At 49.5% G+C, this 14,620-nt stretch overlaps 1 protein-coding gene across 1 annotated transcript in view; it reads left to right on the top strand.

The window, feature by feature from the left end:
• FAM76A (family with sequence similarity 76 member A) overlaps positions 1-14,607 on the top strand; it is a 15,393-nt gene extending 786 nt beyond the window's left edge. Inside the window, exons 2-10 of the mRNA XM_006019360.3 lie at positions 102-201; positions 755-809; positions 1,432-1,584; positions 2,533-2,690; positions 3,673-3,759; positions 4,438-4,569; positions 9,738-9,873; positions 10,510-10,611; positions 13,080-14,607. Of these exons, the coding sequence (XP_006019422.1) occupies positions 102-201; positions 755-809; positions 1,432-1,584; positions 2,533-2,690; positions 3,673-3,759; positions 4,438-4,569; positions 9,738-9,873; positions 10,510-10,611; positions 13,080-13,166 (1,010 nt within the window). The 3' untranslated portion in view covers positions 13,167-14,607. The remainder of the gene's footprint in view (positions 1-101; positions 202-754; positions 810-1,431; positions 1,585-2,532; positions 2,691-3,672; positions 3,760-4,437; positions 4,570-9,737; positions 9,874-10,509; positions 10,612-13,079) is intronic.
• The last annotated feature ends 13 nt before the right edge of the window (positions 14,608-14,620 follow it).

The following is a 14,620-nucleotide window of genomic DNA, read 5'->3' as shown; positions in this document are numbered from 1 at the left end:
AGGGAGCAAGAGGTCCCCCCACCTCTTCCTCCCTATGCCCTCCCGTGGGGGAGGGGAGGTGGGATAGATGTGGGGGAGGGGATAGGCGACCCCGGGGGCAGCGCTGACCCTGGTGCGCCGTGTCCTTCCCTCCCAGGAGTGCCGCATCGCGCACCCCATCGTCAAGTGCACGTACTGCCGGACCGAGTTCCAGCAGGAGAGGTAAACGAAGCGCCTGCCCGGTGTGAGCGTGGCGGGATGCTGAGGAGCGGGGGGTTCGGGGGTCTTTCACGCCCCTGCACAGCGTGCCCGCCCCGTGTCCGCGTCAAGGCGACGCTTGTCGACGGCTCCCCTCGGCCCAAACAAACTTCCATCCGAGCTCGTGTTCGCGGTGCAATTCCAGTGCTGAAATGAGATGGTCGCTGGTATTTGTCATGTCCGCGACTGGTTAGTTGGTGACCAAATACCTCGCTTTGATCCAAATCCAACTGAGATCACACCTACAATGTTGAAAGCCTGATATCATCTGAGGAGGCCTAAAAATAAAAGGATCCCTTTTGGTAACCTGGCAGATTATTGCCAGCTAGGCGGGAATGACAAAAATCAGCTTTGATATCAATGCTGGGAGCAAGGTGAATATAAAACTCCTGCAAACGGAGTTGTGTATTAAGGGAAATTCAGGACCTAACTGCGGGAGGCTTAATTTTGCACATCAATTGTCCCAGCAAAATAACGATTCTGTATTTTTTTTGTAATCCGTATTTTGTTTTAACAGCAAAACTAACACGATATGCAAGAAATGCGCTCAGAACGTGAAGCTGTATGGGACGGTAAGTGCTAGGACCTTTCCCTTTCAGTCCTGAGACTTGACGTAGTGTTCCTCCTATTGCCCGTCATCCCAGAGGATCCCGAAGCCCGTCTCAGGCTGTCCGTGGAAGGTGACACGTGAACTGTGACACGTGCTGGGGTGAAATGTGTTGTAGTGTATAGCAGTTCCTTGTCTCGGGTTAGGGCAGTATACACTTTCACGTGCCCAGCGGAGCTGCGAGGGGGATTAAAGAAAGCCAGAATGCAGTTATCTAAATTAGAAGTCACCCAAAAAACAGAGACAAACCTTTCTTCCCCTCTGGACTAGATGCAAGGCAGAGGTCCTGACTGTTCTTGTGAAAGGGTTCATGGCACTTTGCGCAGAATCAGGGTGATTCGGGTGTCCTGGCTAATCATATGGGGGTTTTAGTTCCAGACTCTGCTCCTGGGCCTGACTAGGTACATGTGCAACTCCTGAGTCGGCGTTGCAGTATTAGTTTAATGCAGGAAAATAAGCAAAGATGGCAGCACTTGGAACAAGAGAAAAGAGCCTTGCACGTATCTTCTATTTTTAGAAAGCTGCACATATGTTCTGCAATCTTAAAACATTACTGTACTGTACTTTATTGCTTTTTCTTTTTAAAGCCAAAACCGTGCCAGTACTGCAACATAATAGCAGCGTTTATTGGCAACAAGTGCCAGCGCTGTACGAACTCTGAAAAGAAGTATGGGCCACCACATTCCTGTGAACAGTGCAAGCAGCAGTGCGCGTTTGACAGAAAGGACGACAGGAAGAAGGTGAGTACACGTGTACAGGATGACACGGATATTTGGCTGGGGTGTTACGACCCCAGCACTCGTTCCTGCCCGGGGCGAGGGGTCGGACCTGATGATCTGTTTAGGTCCCTTCCGACCCTAAGCACTATGAAACTAGGAGCTGGAGTGATGGAAGGACCGATTGCCACAACGGCTTCTTTTGCACGGAGTGAGAGCTTTGGCTGTAATAACATGCACTGGCTGTAAAATATTTCCTGGGCTACCTGAGAGAGATGTGAGATGTATGGTGAAACTGTTTGCTCTTTCAGCATCTTAGCTCCTTGGTCAGACTTCATGCTGAAACGCCTCTTGAATTTGGGCTGAGGGTAGGAGGGAGCACAAATGAGAAGGGGACCTCACTATGAAATGGGACCAGGGGTCCTTGACTTTGTGCGAAGTGATGTGTCCTGCCCACAAACGTGTTTCATAGCCCTGATCCTGTAACGACTTGCACGTGTTCTTGATGCCGTGCGAGCAGTGCTGAAGTGAAGTGCTCGTACAGGTTTTTGCAGGACTGGGGCCTTGTGTTACGTCATCCAAACGTTCTACTCGTTCTTGCCATTTCTACATGCAGCAGCAGTGCTTGGGTTTCCCAGGGTGCCCATCTAGGTACAGCTGTGGGGCTTTGACTTCATAACCACCCCAGTTTGTGCAGGATGTGACTTCTGATTCTAGAACGTCCAAAAATCTCAGCATCGGATAAACTGTAGGCATGCTGAGCTTTTGTCGTTGCTCATGGTGCTGCTTATGGCAATGCTGAATGCAGTCGTCATGCTTCCAAGACACTTCAGGGTTGCCTCAAATCATTGTTTGTGCGATCATCTTGGGGCCCATAAACCCTGAGGATACTGCTAGTGCACTGTAGGCTCAAGTTGTAGGCAAGATATGAGGGAAATCCTCTCCTCGTTGCCTCTTTGCCTTCCCTTGCAGGTGGATGGGAAGCTGCTGTGCTGGCTGTGCACGTTGTCATACAAACGGGTCCTGCAGAAGACCAAAGAGCAACGCAAACATCTGAGCAGCTCTTCCCGGACGAGCCTCCAAGAGAAGGAGCAGTACAGCAGGGTCAGCGGTGGCAGCCATTACAACAGGTAACTTGTGTGAAACTGCTGCTGCAGGCGCTTCCTCCCAGCACTTGCATCTGTGGGCTAAACCTGTGACACTCCAAAGCCACATACGACTCTTAGCAGAAGATGTTAGCAAATCCTTTTTTGCTGGATGCACTGGGATGTCTTTCTTGCAAGCACAAATAAAGCAATATATGCACTATCTATCGCTACCGCTCATCACTATCTATCACTACCACTCGTCACTACCTATCACTACCAATCGTCTCTAGGGCTAAAGAGACTTGTGGCTTTTAAAGTACCTGACCTGGAGTGCATTTGGTATGTGTCGGGGCATGTGTTTTGCTATGCGTCTTCAACACAGGACTAAATGTTGCTGTACTAGAGGCACATTTCTGAGCAGCAGAGCAGGGGAACTGCACGCTTCCATCTCCTTTGCCACCCTTCTGAATACCAGCGGGAAACATGTCTTAGACCTCAGTGCAGGGTAATATTTTCTATCTAACTAGTCATCTTTCTAGACACTCTGATTCTCATTAATATGCAAACCCAGTTCTGCTGCAAACTCCTTATAATAACCAATGCTTCTCAGGGTTTTCACAGCAGACTCAGCTCTGGAGCAAAGCCACCTATTTACAAAATGTCCCCTGTCTAGTTAGTGAGTTTTCTCATAGAAAAATTAAAAGTAAACTATATTTATACAACTAATGAGGAGTGTGTCTTAAACCATGGGGTAGGTTTGCTGTTCTAGCTGGCTGGAAACAGGTACCGAGAGGTGAAAGTGATTTGTTCCAGGTGACACAGCCAGTCAGTGGCAGAGCCAGGGTTAAAACCAGGGACTTCTGATTATCCACCCTTGTACTCTGACCATTGTTTGAAGATCTCCCTTGCTGGGCTTGGAAGTGTGGGATGGTGTTTAATTGCACCTCTTTCTTATGGGGTGGGGTGATGTTGCATTTGCAGGTGTTCTCATTTGTGACGTGTCTTTTTTTTCCCCCCTTCCCAGCCAGAAAACCTTATCCACATCTTCTATTCAGAATGAAATTCCAAAGAAGAAACCCAAGTTCGATGCCATTTCTGCCAACGGTGACAGGTGAGCCAGGTAGCTGGGGATGGTGCAGGTGGGAGGGGTCTTACTTGTTTGAAGCTGGTGTCAGAGAGAGTTCAGTGCAAGTAGCAGGGTGTTTTTCCAATAGAACGGGGGCCCTCAAACTGTGGGACTCCAAGGGGCTGCACCAGCAGCTTTCTGGGACCCAGTGGGCCAGCCCTACCTGGCACATGAGACCTGCATGTGGAAATTAGAAGTCAGCCATCAGCTTGTACCTGCTGGCATAGGAAATGACTTGTTGGTTGAGTTCACCAGCAATGAGAAGCCTGCAGCGGGTTCCACCTTGTCCTCACCCTGCAGGGCCAGGGAGAGGGTGGCCATAGGCTGTATTACAGAGATCACATCTGAAATGGGGGCACTCCTGAGGCTAGAGCCTTATCTCAGAATAATCAGAAAAAGGGCTAGAGTAGGGAACAGAATCATTAGATGAGAAAACATAGACAGGTCACCCATCTTCCCCGCCTGTCATGAGCGAGGGAAAATGATAAGCAGCTTTGGAAGCAGTGGGCTGAGTTCTGCCAGAGCAGCAAGCCTGCAGCTCCATGAGCCCTGAAGCCTGCCGTGGCAGAACAAGGCCCATGAGCTGTGTCAGGAGATGGATATATTATTTTTTACTCTTGTACATGCATATTTTCATTCCTCCCTTTCCTCTCTGATTCTCAGCGTTCCTTCCTCTCCCGAGATGCTTTGCCCCCCTATCCAGAGTGCCCCGTCCGTGTTGGTGCAGTGGGCTGCTTCCCAACAGAGTCTCGGTGCCCATCATTATCCTGTTTCTCAAGGCACTGACAACCTGAAGTGAGATCACCTATTGTTTTCTCCCCCGTTGCCCTCCCTCCCTGGAAATGGCCGCGCCCATGGACACTGTCCCTGTCACTGGATCGCCTTCCAAACTGCATTGAATTGGGAGCGTGGACCACAGCATAGGCTTGTTAGTGCTGGGGAGCCTTGTTAAGTCTCTCCAAGTAACTGGTAATTACTCGCCATCCGTCCTGAAGCGAAGTCGCCTCTCTCCTGCAGACGGCTGCCGTCCCGTGGTCTGGGGCTGGTCACAGCAGAAATTCTGAAGCATGAAATTGAGCTTAAAGAATTCTGGAGGGGCGCAGTGATGGCAGAATTCTTCAAACTGAATTGAATGCAAATTAAGGCCGAGGATTGCTGTTGATTGAGTGCCACGCCACATTCCCTTGGGCAGAACAGGTGTGCCACCTACAGTAGCAATGGAAGCTACCCCCTAGAGTGGACTCTTGTTTCCTTTGCACCTGCTGGGGCTGCCAGCCAGGCTGTGAAGCATTGTCACCGTGGGGTTTTCCTTATATCTGCTCGCATGAGGCTGAATTGAGACCCAAATAACTCATTTCAGTCTCCGCGCTAGCTCTGAAGCCAGCGTAGAAGCAAAAGGCTCCACACCCTAAAATCTGTCACTAGTTGACTTGCATTGAATTAGGCCACTCATTTCATTTCAATTTGTTCTTGCACCAGGCCTTGTCACTTCAGCTTTTGGAGCCGTGAAAGGTTGTGGGTCTGCCCACAAACTTCTTGTTTTCAGCATATGCCCTTAGTGAGTTAGGCAGCATTCATAGCAACTACTACTGAGCTCTGCCTTGTACTGTGTGCTGTACGTGATGTAAGTTGTAGCCATGTTAAAAAGACGGGTGGCTGCATTGCTGTCAAGCAGCGCTAACGTTTAGTGGGTAATGAGGTTTAATCCTGAGTTCTGATTCTTTGTAAACTGTACAGAGATTTGGCTGACTATGGGGTGCAGACCACAGGCCAGAACAGAGCCCAGTAGGAACAGCTGCATTGCGGTCCTGGCTTTGAGGTCCAGGTAGATTGCTAGTGCAGCCTTCATATGGGCAATATTTGTGTGTCCCTGAGCTGAATTAACTTAGGTAACAGCTCCAGCATGGTCCACCTCATCTGCCTTTCTCACCTCCTGGAGGCTTTCTGTCATGTGGAAACTCTTGTATTACATTGAGCCCCTAAACACTCTCTGGGATTGCATGTTTGTGATGATTATTTCTGGGTTCTCCTGCTCTGTCCTGTGGTTTGGGGGTGGCCAAATGACTTTTGCTTTAGCTCTGTTACAATTTCATGTAACTGTTGGCTGTTTTAGTGTTAACTTGGGGGTGATGTTTGCTGCACATAGAGCTAAGAGACTTAACGGTTCTGGCAAAAGCCTCAGCATCTTTCCCAGCCAGTCCTGTCAGTACCCATTGGTACCAGCCTGCAGCAAACCCTACCTTTTCAAGTTTCCTGGGGTCCTTCAGTCCAGTACTGTCCTACATGTCCCACCCAGTTCTCCTGGTGTCTCCCATATTAACTTGTAGCACCTATTGCTATTGCATCCAGAGCCACCTCACACAAGTCTGCCAAGGCACCTCCATCCTGACCTGCTGCACCCCTTGCCTGGCTTCTGCTTAGCAGAGGCAGCCACATGTGGTCTTTTGATATAATCAAATGTCCATGGTGGATTAAACTAACAGCACCACACTCCTTTCACTGGTGTCCACACTCAGAATCCAGTTCCAAGGCATGACAGGCCTATCCACTGCCTCACTGGTGCCCCGAGTGAACCTTTTAGAATAGAAGAGCCTTGACTCCCTCTCCATGAGCCCTGGGAGACATGCTCATGTAGCTGAGCAGTCAGTTTTGTTCAGTGGGAATATTCCCGTTTGTACAAACATGCCATGCCCGTGCTGTAAGTACCTAGCAGGCAGGATTGGGCTGCCTGCTCTCTATAAAACAAGCCTGGGGGAGCGACCATTTCCTCTAAAAGTATTTGTTTTTTATCCACAGTTTTATGTCTGGGGAGGATGTGTCTAAGGCCTTTTTGATGCAATTTGAACGTTGGCCCGTTGTCCTTGACAGCATCCTTTAAGTCAGCCTTGTTTCAATATCAAAGTCCCCAAACAATGGAAACAGCCCTCCAGAGGTGTTGAGGGCAGAAGGCTACAACAGACCCAGACCTGGGCTTTCACAGTTTCCTTATTGTGTGCAGGGATCGTCCTTGTTAAACGGATGTTCACTGATTTGTTTGCTTTGTAGTCTTCTCAATCTGAAGTCTGTAGCTGGCTCCCTCACTTGAGGTCAGGGAGAAGGGACCCTTTGATTATTGACTCGTCTTCAAAATGAAGTTCTGTTCTTTGCACCTTTGGAGTATTTGTGGGTGCATCTTGCCCCCAGATATGAGTTGGATACATGGCCACCCTAAAATATAGCAGCAAAAATTACTCCTGCTCTCTCTTTTCTAGGCACAAAAACCAAAGGATGAGTGAGACCCTTTATCTTTACTCCTGACTTGCCAATTTGTTAAGGGTAGAATAGGGTGAGAAAACAGCCTCAAGTTTTTTGTCCTTCCTGTTCCTTGCTGAGGGGGCAGACACCACTCTTCTCCAGTCTACTTTTCTGTTTTAATAAGCATTTTGGTGTGAGAGCAGACGCAGGGAGTGGAAGTTTCCTGAGTGAGTTGCCCTGGGAAGTCGGCAAACCTGGCACCCTCTCTTGCTGCAGGACTTGGCAGGAGGGAGTCCCTCGTGGCCGAGTAAGGAACATAAGCACAGGCTTGTTTTCAATTGGAAAGTTTTGTGAAGAAGCTTTTCTTCGCCCACCCTCCCAGAACAGGCTTGGCGTTTCTTCCTCCGTTTCTTCTCATGCCAACATGCCTCGGTGGTGTGCGGTAGCCGGAAGCTCTCGTTCAGAGAGCGAAGGACCTGAGGGTTATGTTAGTGCCTTGGTCACCAGCAAAGGCACTGGAGGCTGCTCTGCTTCTCCAGGCCAGGAACCTCACCCTCCTGAGTAGAGGCAGGCTACTGCCACATTGAGTCCACGGTGCTCTGGGGAGAGGTGCCAGTTTGGGGTGGCTCTTTGTGCCTATGGAGCTTTAGAAGTTTGAATCTGTGCAACTAAGACAGCCTGAAAAGCCACAGGCAAGGGCAGGTGTTTTGAACAAAGGGGGCTCTGCACTGTGGGTAGCCGTGGGTTACCGGCATGATGTTTTTCTCCTGTACTTGTCCATGCCGAGCACTTACCGCTGGGTTAGTTATTGTGTTCTAACTTTGTGCAGAGTCCTGCAGATGTTGACTGCCCTGCCTGGGATTTCATTTCCAACATTTCCTGGTCTGGTCTGTGACTTTTATGACCTACACCAGTGGTGCCCAACTCATCTGGCCACACGAGGCCAGTCCGTGGGCCCGATCCGGCATGCAGAGCTGTGTCATCTTGCCTGCGGGAGTCCTTACAGGGCTGGAAATTAGGTGCTAGGACGAGTGATGGCAGTGTTAATTGCCACAGGCCCAGGAGGTGTGGTAATTAATGCTGCTACTGCACCCCTGCTGCCAAATTTCTGGAGCCAGGAGGAGCCCCATGGGCTGGGTCTCAGGCAGCCCTTACCTGCCCGACTCTCATTTGTTGAATTTCTCCCCTTAGGCTTTTCCTCCTTTGTGCATGGGGAGTCTTTCTCCATCCCCTCCTTAATACTATACCTCATCATTTAAACTTTGTCACATTAGATCAGTGTATTTTCCAAGTACCAAAGAGATTCCAGACAAAGTAAGAAGCAGCCATTTATATTCTTGTGCCACAGATGAGAAAACTGAGGCTGAGAGTAGTGATGTAACTGGTCTAAGACCCAAGAGCAGGTCTGTAATGGTGAAGTGTAGGGTCTGGATGCATCAGACCATGCTGCACTTGCCTTCTGATGTATACAGCCCTACTCTAGTGACATGGGGCACCTACAGGCTTCATCTGCAAGGCACAGTGTCTTGTTGTAGAGGCTGTGCTACACGTTGCGGCTTCTAATCACCACTTCTGCGCCGTTATGTTACCTAATAATAAGCAGACTGTTTAAGCTGGGAGGATGCTGGGTACAAAACTTTACCATGTACTTTATTATGAAAATGTTAACGTTTTATGACAGTATCACTTTATCCATTCTTGCAACTCATTTGCACCAGTGGAACGCTCTGAAAAGGCAGCCTGACCCAGAGTTATGGTAGGTGGTGGCCGGGTCCTTAGGCTAGGCAAGCTTCTGGGCTGGTGACTCAGTTCAGTGGTTGCACAACACAAAGCACTGTTGGATCCTGAGCTATGATGCGGTTCTAGGCTTTGCTGCGCTATAAAAATAGTTCAGTTGTCCTGTGTGTTGGTGATTTGTAGGGAGATTTCATGGATTACCAAAGTAAAGGAGCATCTCTTGTCCAAACAAACTGTCAGCCAGCCAGCTAGCACGATAGAGCCAAGCATCTGTTTCTTCTTCACTCCTTTCTTTGATGCGGTAACAAAGCCTCTTCCCAAATTGCTGCACCATGGTGGGAATCAAACTACAGAAATCCTAATGCATTGCTTCCTGCAGATAGCTCTGACTGTAATCTAGGCATCCGTTTTACATTGTTTGTTTAACTTGGGGGTTGTTTGTCTTTTTTCCTGCTCCATTTTTTACCACAGTTGTGATTTGCATTTAATGAAAGGGATTTTTTCCCCCAGACATGCAGTGACCTAAAGAGGGCTCCTAGGTGGTTGCGTAAAAGTTTCATTAGCACACTGATTGCATTCCACACCTCCTGGTTTGAAAATGGTTGATTACTGCAAATAGAAAAGCTGCAGAGACTGGCTTAATGGTTACGAAACGTCTGTAACAATCCTGTGTCCTTTCTTGCTGACTGTGTCACATTAAACTTGCTGTAGCAGGTAAATCCTGTCAGGCCTCAGGAAATCAACCACCATGCAGTGTTGTTCTCTACAGATTCCCAGTGATCTGGAGACAAAGCTTTAGGTAATGCTCAGAGACCAGGAGTAGGTTATGCTGGTGAATGGATGAGCCTGTTCATATGTAGCTATTCAAAACTAATCTCTTCTATATGTGCCATGCCATCCATGTGGGGGTTTCCATATGTCTGTGACTAGAAACGGTTGTGATAAAATCCTTTTTTCCCTGCCTCCCCCCCCCCTTTTTTTTTTTCCTGTAGTTTTTCTCCAGACCTTGCCCTGGACTCCCCCGGCACAGACCACTTTGTTATTATCGCCCAGCTGAAGGAAGAAGTGGCCACTCTGAAGAAGATGCTGCACCAGAAAGATCAGATGATCTTGGAGAAGGAAAAGAAGGTACAGTCCGTGCTGCGCTCTCACACACTGCCCAGGGGATTCAGAACAGCTTCCCCTAGCAGCAGCATTCAGAATAATACATGCTTCCTGCACCACACAGCAAAAGGGTTAGTTCAGTCTTGCAAACCCCACTGTCACGTGGGTATCATTATTCCCATTTTAAGTAGGGGAACTGAGGCATAGAATGGGTAACGGCCTTTTTTCAGAGCCTGGCAGAAGGAACCCAGAGCCGTAGGTGTTCAGCGCCTTTGGACATCAGGCCATGAATTCCCTTTCCAAGGGTGTTACCAAACATGGACTCTAACCAAGAGTCCTATATGGATCCCATCACTGTAGCGCTCAGTAAAGGTCTGCAGCTTCTGAGTCCTTAGCTGAAAGAGTCTTGGCATTACCCCAAGACACTGTCTTTGATGCGTTTATTACCAAGTCCCTTGAATGGCCTAATAATAAAAGATACCACAAAACGAATCCTGCTTCTTGCCTATCCCCTGGACCATAACTATTACTACAGCAACATGCCCCTTCTGAAGGTGACTTCTGCAGAGGTTTTCTCCAGACCTGGACACCTGTTCAGTGTGCAGGTCTTTGGCCTGGTCTCCTCTGTCCTCACTCACCTGCTGTTTCATTTCTCCCCAGATTACAGAGCTGAAGGCTGACCTGCAGTACCAGGAATCCCAGATGAGGGCAAAGATGAACCAAATGGAGAAGACACACAAGGAAGTCACGGAGCAGTTACAGGTGATGCCATTTGGGTTTTAATTTGCTGAACTGCAGTGTTCCCGGGAATACCTGAGAACACTCAGTCACCTCATGAGCTCCCACACATCTGGCTCCACTAACGCCTCTCAATCCTGTACTCCTGTAATCCTGCAGCCCCTGCACCCCTCCATCCCAGAGCTCTGCTTTTGCCTCTCAGTATCAACCTGCTGCAACTTCTCTCAAATCTTTATCAGGCCCCCAAAAGGCATTGCCAGGGTATTTTTTTTATTGTTGTTGCTGGACTATATTAATATTGTGAAGATGTCCCTGAGCTGGTGGGGAAAGTCCAGTTTGTGTTCAGAGGACGAACTATCGGCTGCAACAAATTCTGGTCTGCAAAAGATTGGGCCACAGGGTTATTTCCTAAAAGCAAGAAATTGGTCATTGCGTGCAGAGTTCATCTTCTAAGTTCCTCTTTCTGGAGTTGGCAGTGGTCTAAATTTCTAGCAATGAGGGTGAGGATGCAACACAGGCCCCGGATTCACACAAGAGAAAGTATCCTTCCCCTAGGACCATAGTCACCCACCCAAGTTCAATAATTAGAACATAGGACGAGTACTGTAGCTTGCACGTGCTGTCTGAAGACAAGTGCCTGTGAGGTCTTGCCCACATAGACTGGGATAGGGTTTGAATCCGGTCTGTGATCTTAGTTTTGCTGCGGGTGGGATGGGGCTTGACAATTTTTCTTTTAGAATTGAGGAAGTGGGAGACACTGGATGGCTTGGAAGAGCTGGTGATGGGAATCAGAACCTGGTGTTTCGATGTTGCTTACTCCATGTCATCAGTGACCCAAAATTGCTCTCATCTGCAGCCCATTAAATGGCCCATGTAGAGTAAGAGAGTGCTGTTGTTTTAGTTCCTACTAGATGATTGCCCATCTCTCGTGTTGCTGCTAACTGGTCACCTTTTATCAGTCTTCTCAGCTGAGTGGCCATGGGCTAAGCGGAGACTGATTTTCATTTTCCTTCTCAAGATGATCCCTCCAGATCAGGGCAAAAGCACATTGGTGGGATAGTGCTGAACCTGTTCTGTGACTAGAAGATATTGCCCTTTCAAGCTGTCAGTCAGGCACCTTGCAACAGCCCTGACCTTGCTCAGTTTGGATGTAAAAGGGGAAGATACAAATCCCTGACCTGGTTTATTCCCCAGCTTCCCTGGCATTTCTGGGTGGAGGCCTGTGTGTGTGTCAATCTCTGTGCTGCTTGTACTTGGCTGTCGGTGGGACTGCCCAGAACCTGTTCTTTCTGAGTTCTACGCTTCAGCTGTCCTTGGCTGAGACTTTGGAAATTCTTTATCCGATGGCTCCAAAATAAAAGTTCAAACCCTCTTGGTGTATTGCAGGTACCTTGAAGTCTTCGTGAGATTTCCCCCTTCCTTTATGTGTCGTGTTCTCTTGGTTTTGTTGTCCTCTCCAGGGTGGAGGGGGTTGTCTGTAGGCTCACCAGCTGCAAAGGGCAATGGATACTCCAGTGCTGGTGCAGAGACACTCTGGTCTCTTGTTTGCGATCCGTCTGCCCAGCACCGCTTGAATCTTGGCTCGTGCTGGTTCTTGGCTGTCCTGTGACCCAAACGGTGAAGGCAGCGGCTGCTTTCTTATTGTGATGTCCACTCAGTGCAAACAGAACCAGAACAGCAATACCTGCCTTTCTGTGCAGAAGCTGCTAGGTTATCTGTGCTGTGCCAACAAGATCTGCGGGCAGCCAGAGAGCTTTTCAGCATGGGGAGAGGTGGCTCAGGGTTTGGGAATGAGAGACCTAGAGCCTGTCACTTCTAGGTCGCTCTGTTTGAATCCAAGCCACGTTGCACTGACTAAAGGCCATTGCTCCTCTAGCCCCCCCAGATGCTTTGTGATGTTTTCTGTCTCATCCTTTGTTGGGGTGCACTGGGATTGCAGAACCCACCAGGACAGTGCTGAACCCCTGGGAGTCTTCTTGTTGGCAGCCTCAGTCGAGAGGCCCGTGGGGAAACAAGACAGGAAAACTGATGAAGCCACTCCACTATGGGGCTGGTCGGAGATGAGATGGGTGCAGTGCAGGGGGGGTCTGCACTGCCCTTCTGCCAGCAGGGTATAGCATGGGGCCTTTGGGCTCCAGAGCTGTGAATCCGGCACGTGCCGTACAAAGTGCCTGGGGGGGAGGGGGAGGGAATGAACGCCCCCTCCTTAGCTGATCAAATAAAAATCTGTCCTGCTGCATGATGGAAACCTGCAGCAGTCAGAGATGGTGCCCTCCCTTGGCCAGGTACATTGTGGTGAAAGAGCCCTCGACGCCGCAGCTGTTTCCAGCTGGGGGAAGCGAGCTACTAGACTTGATGAACTAAAGCTGCCATCAGTACAGCACCTTTTGTATCCTCGTTCTGCATCCAAGAAGCTAGCAGCTCCTCTCCTGGTACTTCTAGCCTAATGCTGTTCCATGCCATTAAAATACCCCTTTTCACTGTGTTTCCAGGCCAAGAACAGAGAACTCCTGAAGCAAGCAGCTGCCCTGTCCAAGGGCAAAAAGCCTGAGAAGTCGGGAGCAATAACCTCCCCTTAAAAACAAAAAGAGACTGGGAGCTTTCCCCAGCATTAGCCAAGGAGCCTGGCTAGCGGCCTGCCTGTCCCGCTGGAACCCCCAACCTCAGATTTGTTACGATCCTATTGCTATGGACTTGATGGAAACGCCTGGTGTGTGTTGCCTTTCGACAGCATGCTTGAGTGTGTCCGGTTATCTGTTGAATCCTGTTATATATTATAGCTGTCCTTGGGGAGAGGTGCTCCTAGGCATCCTACTTCCCCCACGCTCCAGAACAAACGCTCACCGGAAGATACTTGTTTTCTAACCAGTTGTTATCACTGCCACCCCATACGTAGACAGTGGGGGCCTGTAGCATTGGAGATTTCGTCTCTCTGATGCAATACCTGCTGCTCTGGGGCACAGTGCCTCGCCAGCTGTTTTTCAGACATGCCAAGAGCTCTGTGGTGGGAATTTTATTTCAAAGTATTCTGTTCCTCTTTTAGCTGCAAGCCCTTCTCTCCCTTTCTGAGGGCAGAGGGCAAGCCGGCGTGTGGGAGCTGGAGTCAGTCCATGTCTCGGGAGCACTTCCAAAACCTGGGCTAGAGTTGTATCTTGGGGGTTTTATTTGGGTTTTTTTGGCAAACTAGACTGCCTGTGCTGATTGCTTTTGGTGTGGGACTCCTAGCAGAATAACTGTATCTAACCCCCTGTGTCTCTATGGGATCCCAGCTGTAACAGCTGGGATGTCAGGTCATTTGACTGAGCTGGCATAAATGAACTTCTCTGGGACTGCCCAACATGAAGGAGGTCACTCCCCCCTCCATAGCCTTGCTCCAGGTTCTCCCCTTTCTTCTCTTCATCACTCCTTGTCGCTGGTTTTTATGCCTCTTTCCTTGATATCAGGAGTAGGATCAGGTTAGTTCTGAGAAAGGTCTTGCAGGGAGCAATGCCCCAAAGCAGGAAGTGTTGGGTGCTGGACAGAGACGCCCTACCCCCCTTCCCCATCAAAGCCAGCAGGGTAAAAGGGCAAGAAGGTTCTCTGCAGCGAAGATGTGCTTCTCTGAAACACACCTGCTTCTGGGGCAAGGAGACCCAAAGTGGTTTCAGCAAGGTCAGCAGGTGGGACCCCCCCCAATCCACCTTCATCGGAGCCGAGACAAGGTGAACGCTGCAGGTGCCTGAGCTCTGGGCTCGGGGCGCTCGGAGAAGGCAGTAAAAAGCACGCTGCCCTTAGGGAGGGAAACCCAAGAGCCGTGCCGGCTTCCTCCATGAAACGCCAGCAATGAGCCCCACTCCGGTAGCACGAGGAGATATCTCAGGGTCCGGTACTCCCACCGCGAGGTGGGCGGCGGGGAGGGAGCCTTTAATGGGTCAATCGCTCTCCGAGGCAAGGAGCCTTCAAGCCCTGTGGACTGGGCCAGCTGCTCTAACAGAGTTTTTATAAATCTTTTTAACTAGAGAGTTGTGGGGTTTTTTATTTTATTCTTTTTTTA

Source organism: Alligator sinensis, unplaced genomic scaffold (assembly GCF_000455745.1).
Source record: "Alligator sinensis unplaced genomic scaffold, ASM45574v1 scaffold337_1, whole genome shotgun sequence".
Lineage (NCBI taxonomy): Eukaryota > Metazoa > Chordata > Crocodylia > Alligatoridae > Alligator > Alligator sinensis.
This window is presented reverse-complemented; position numbering and strand designations above follow the sequence as displayed.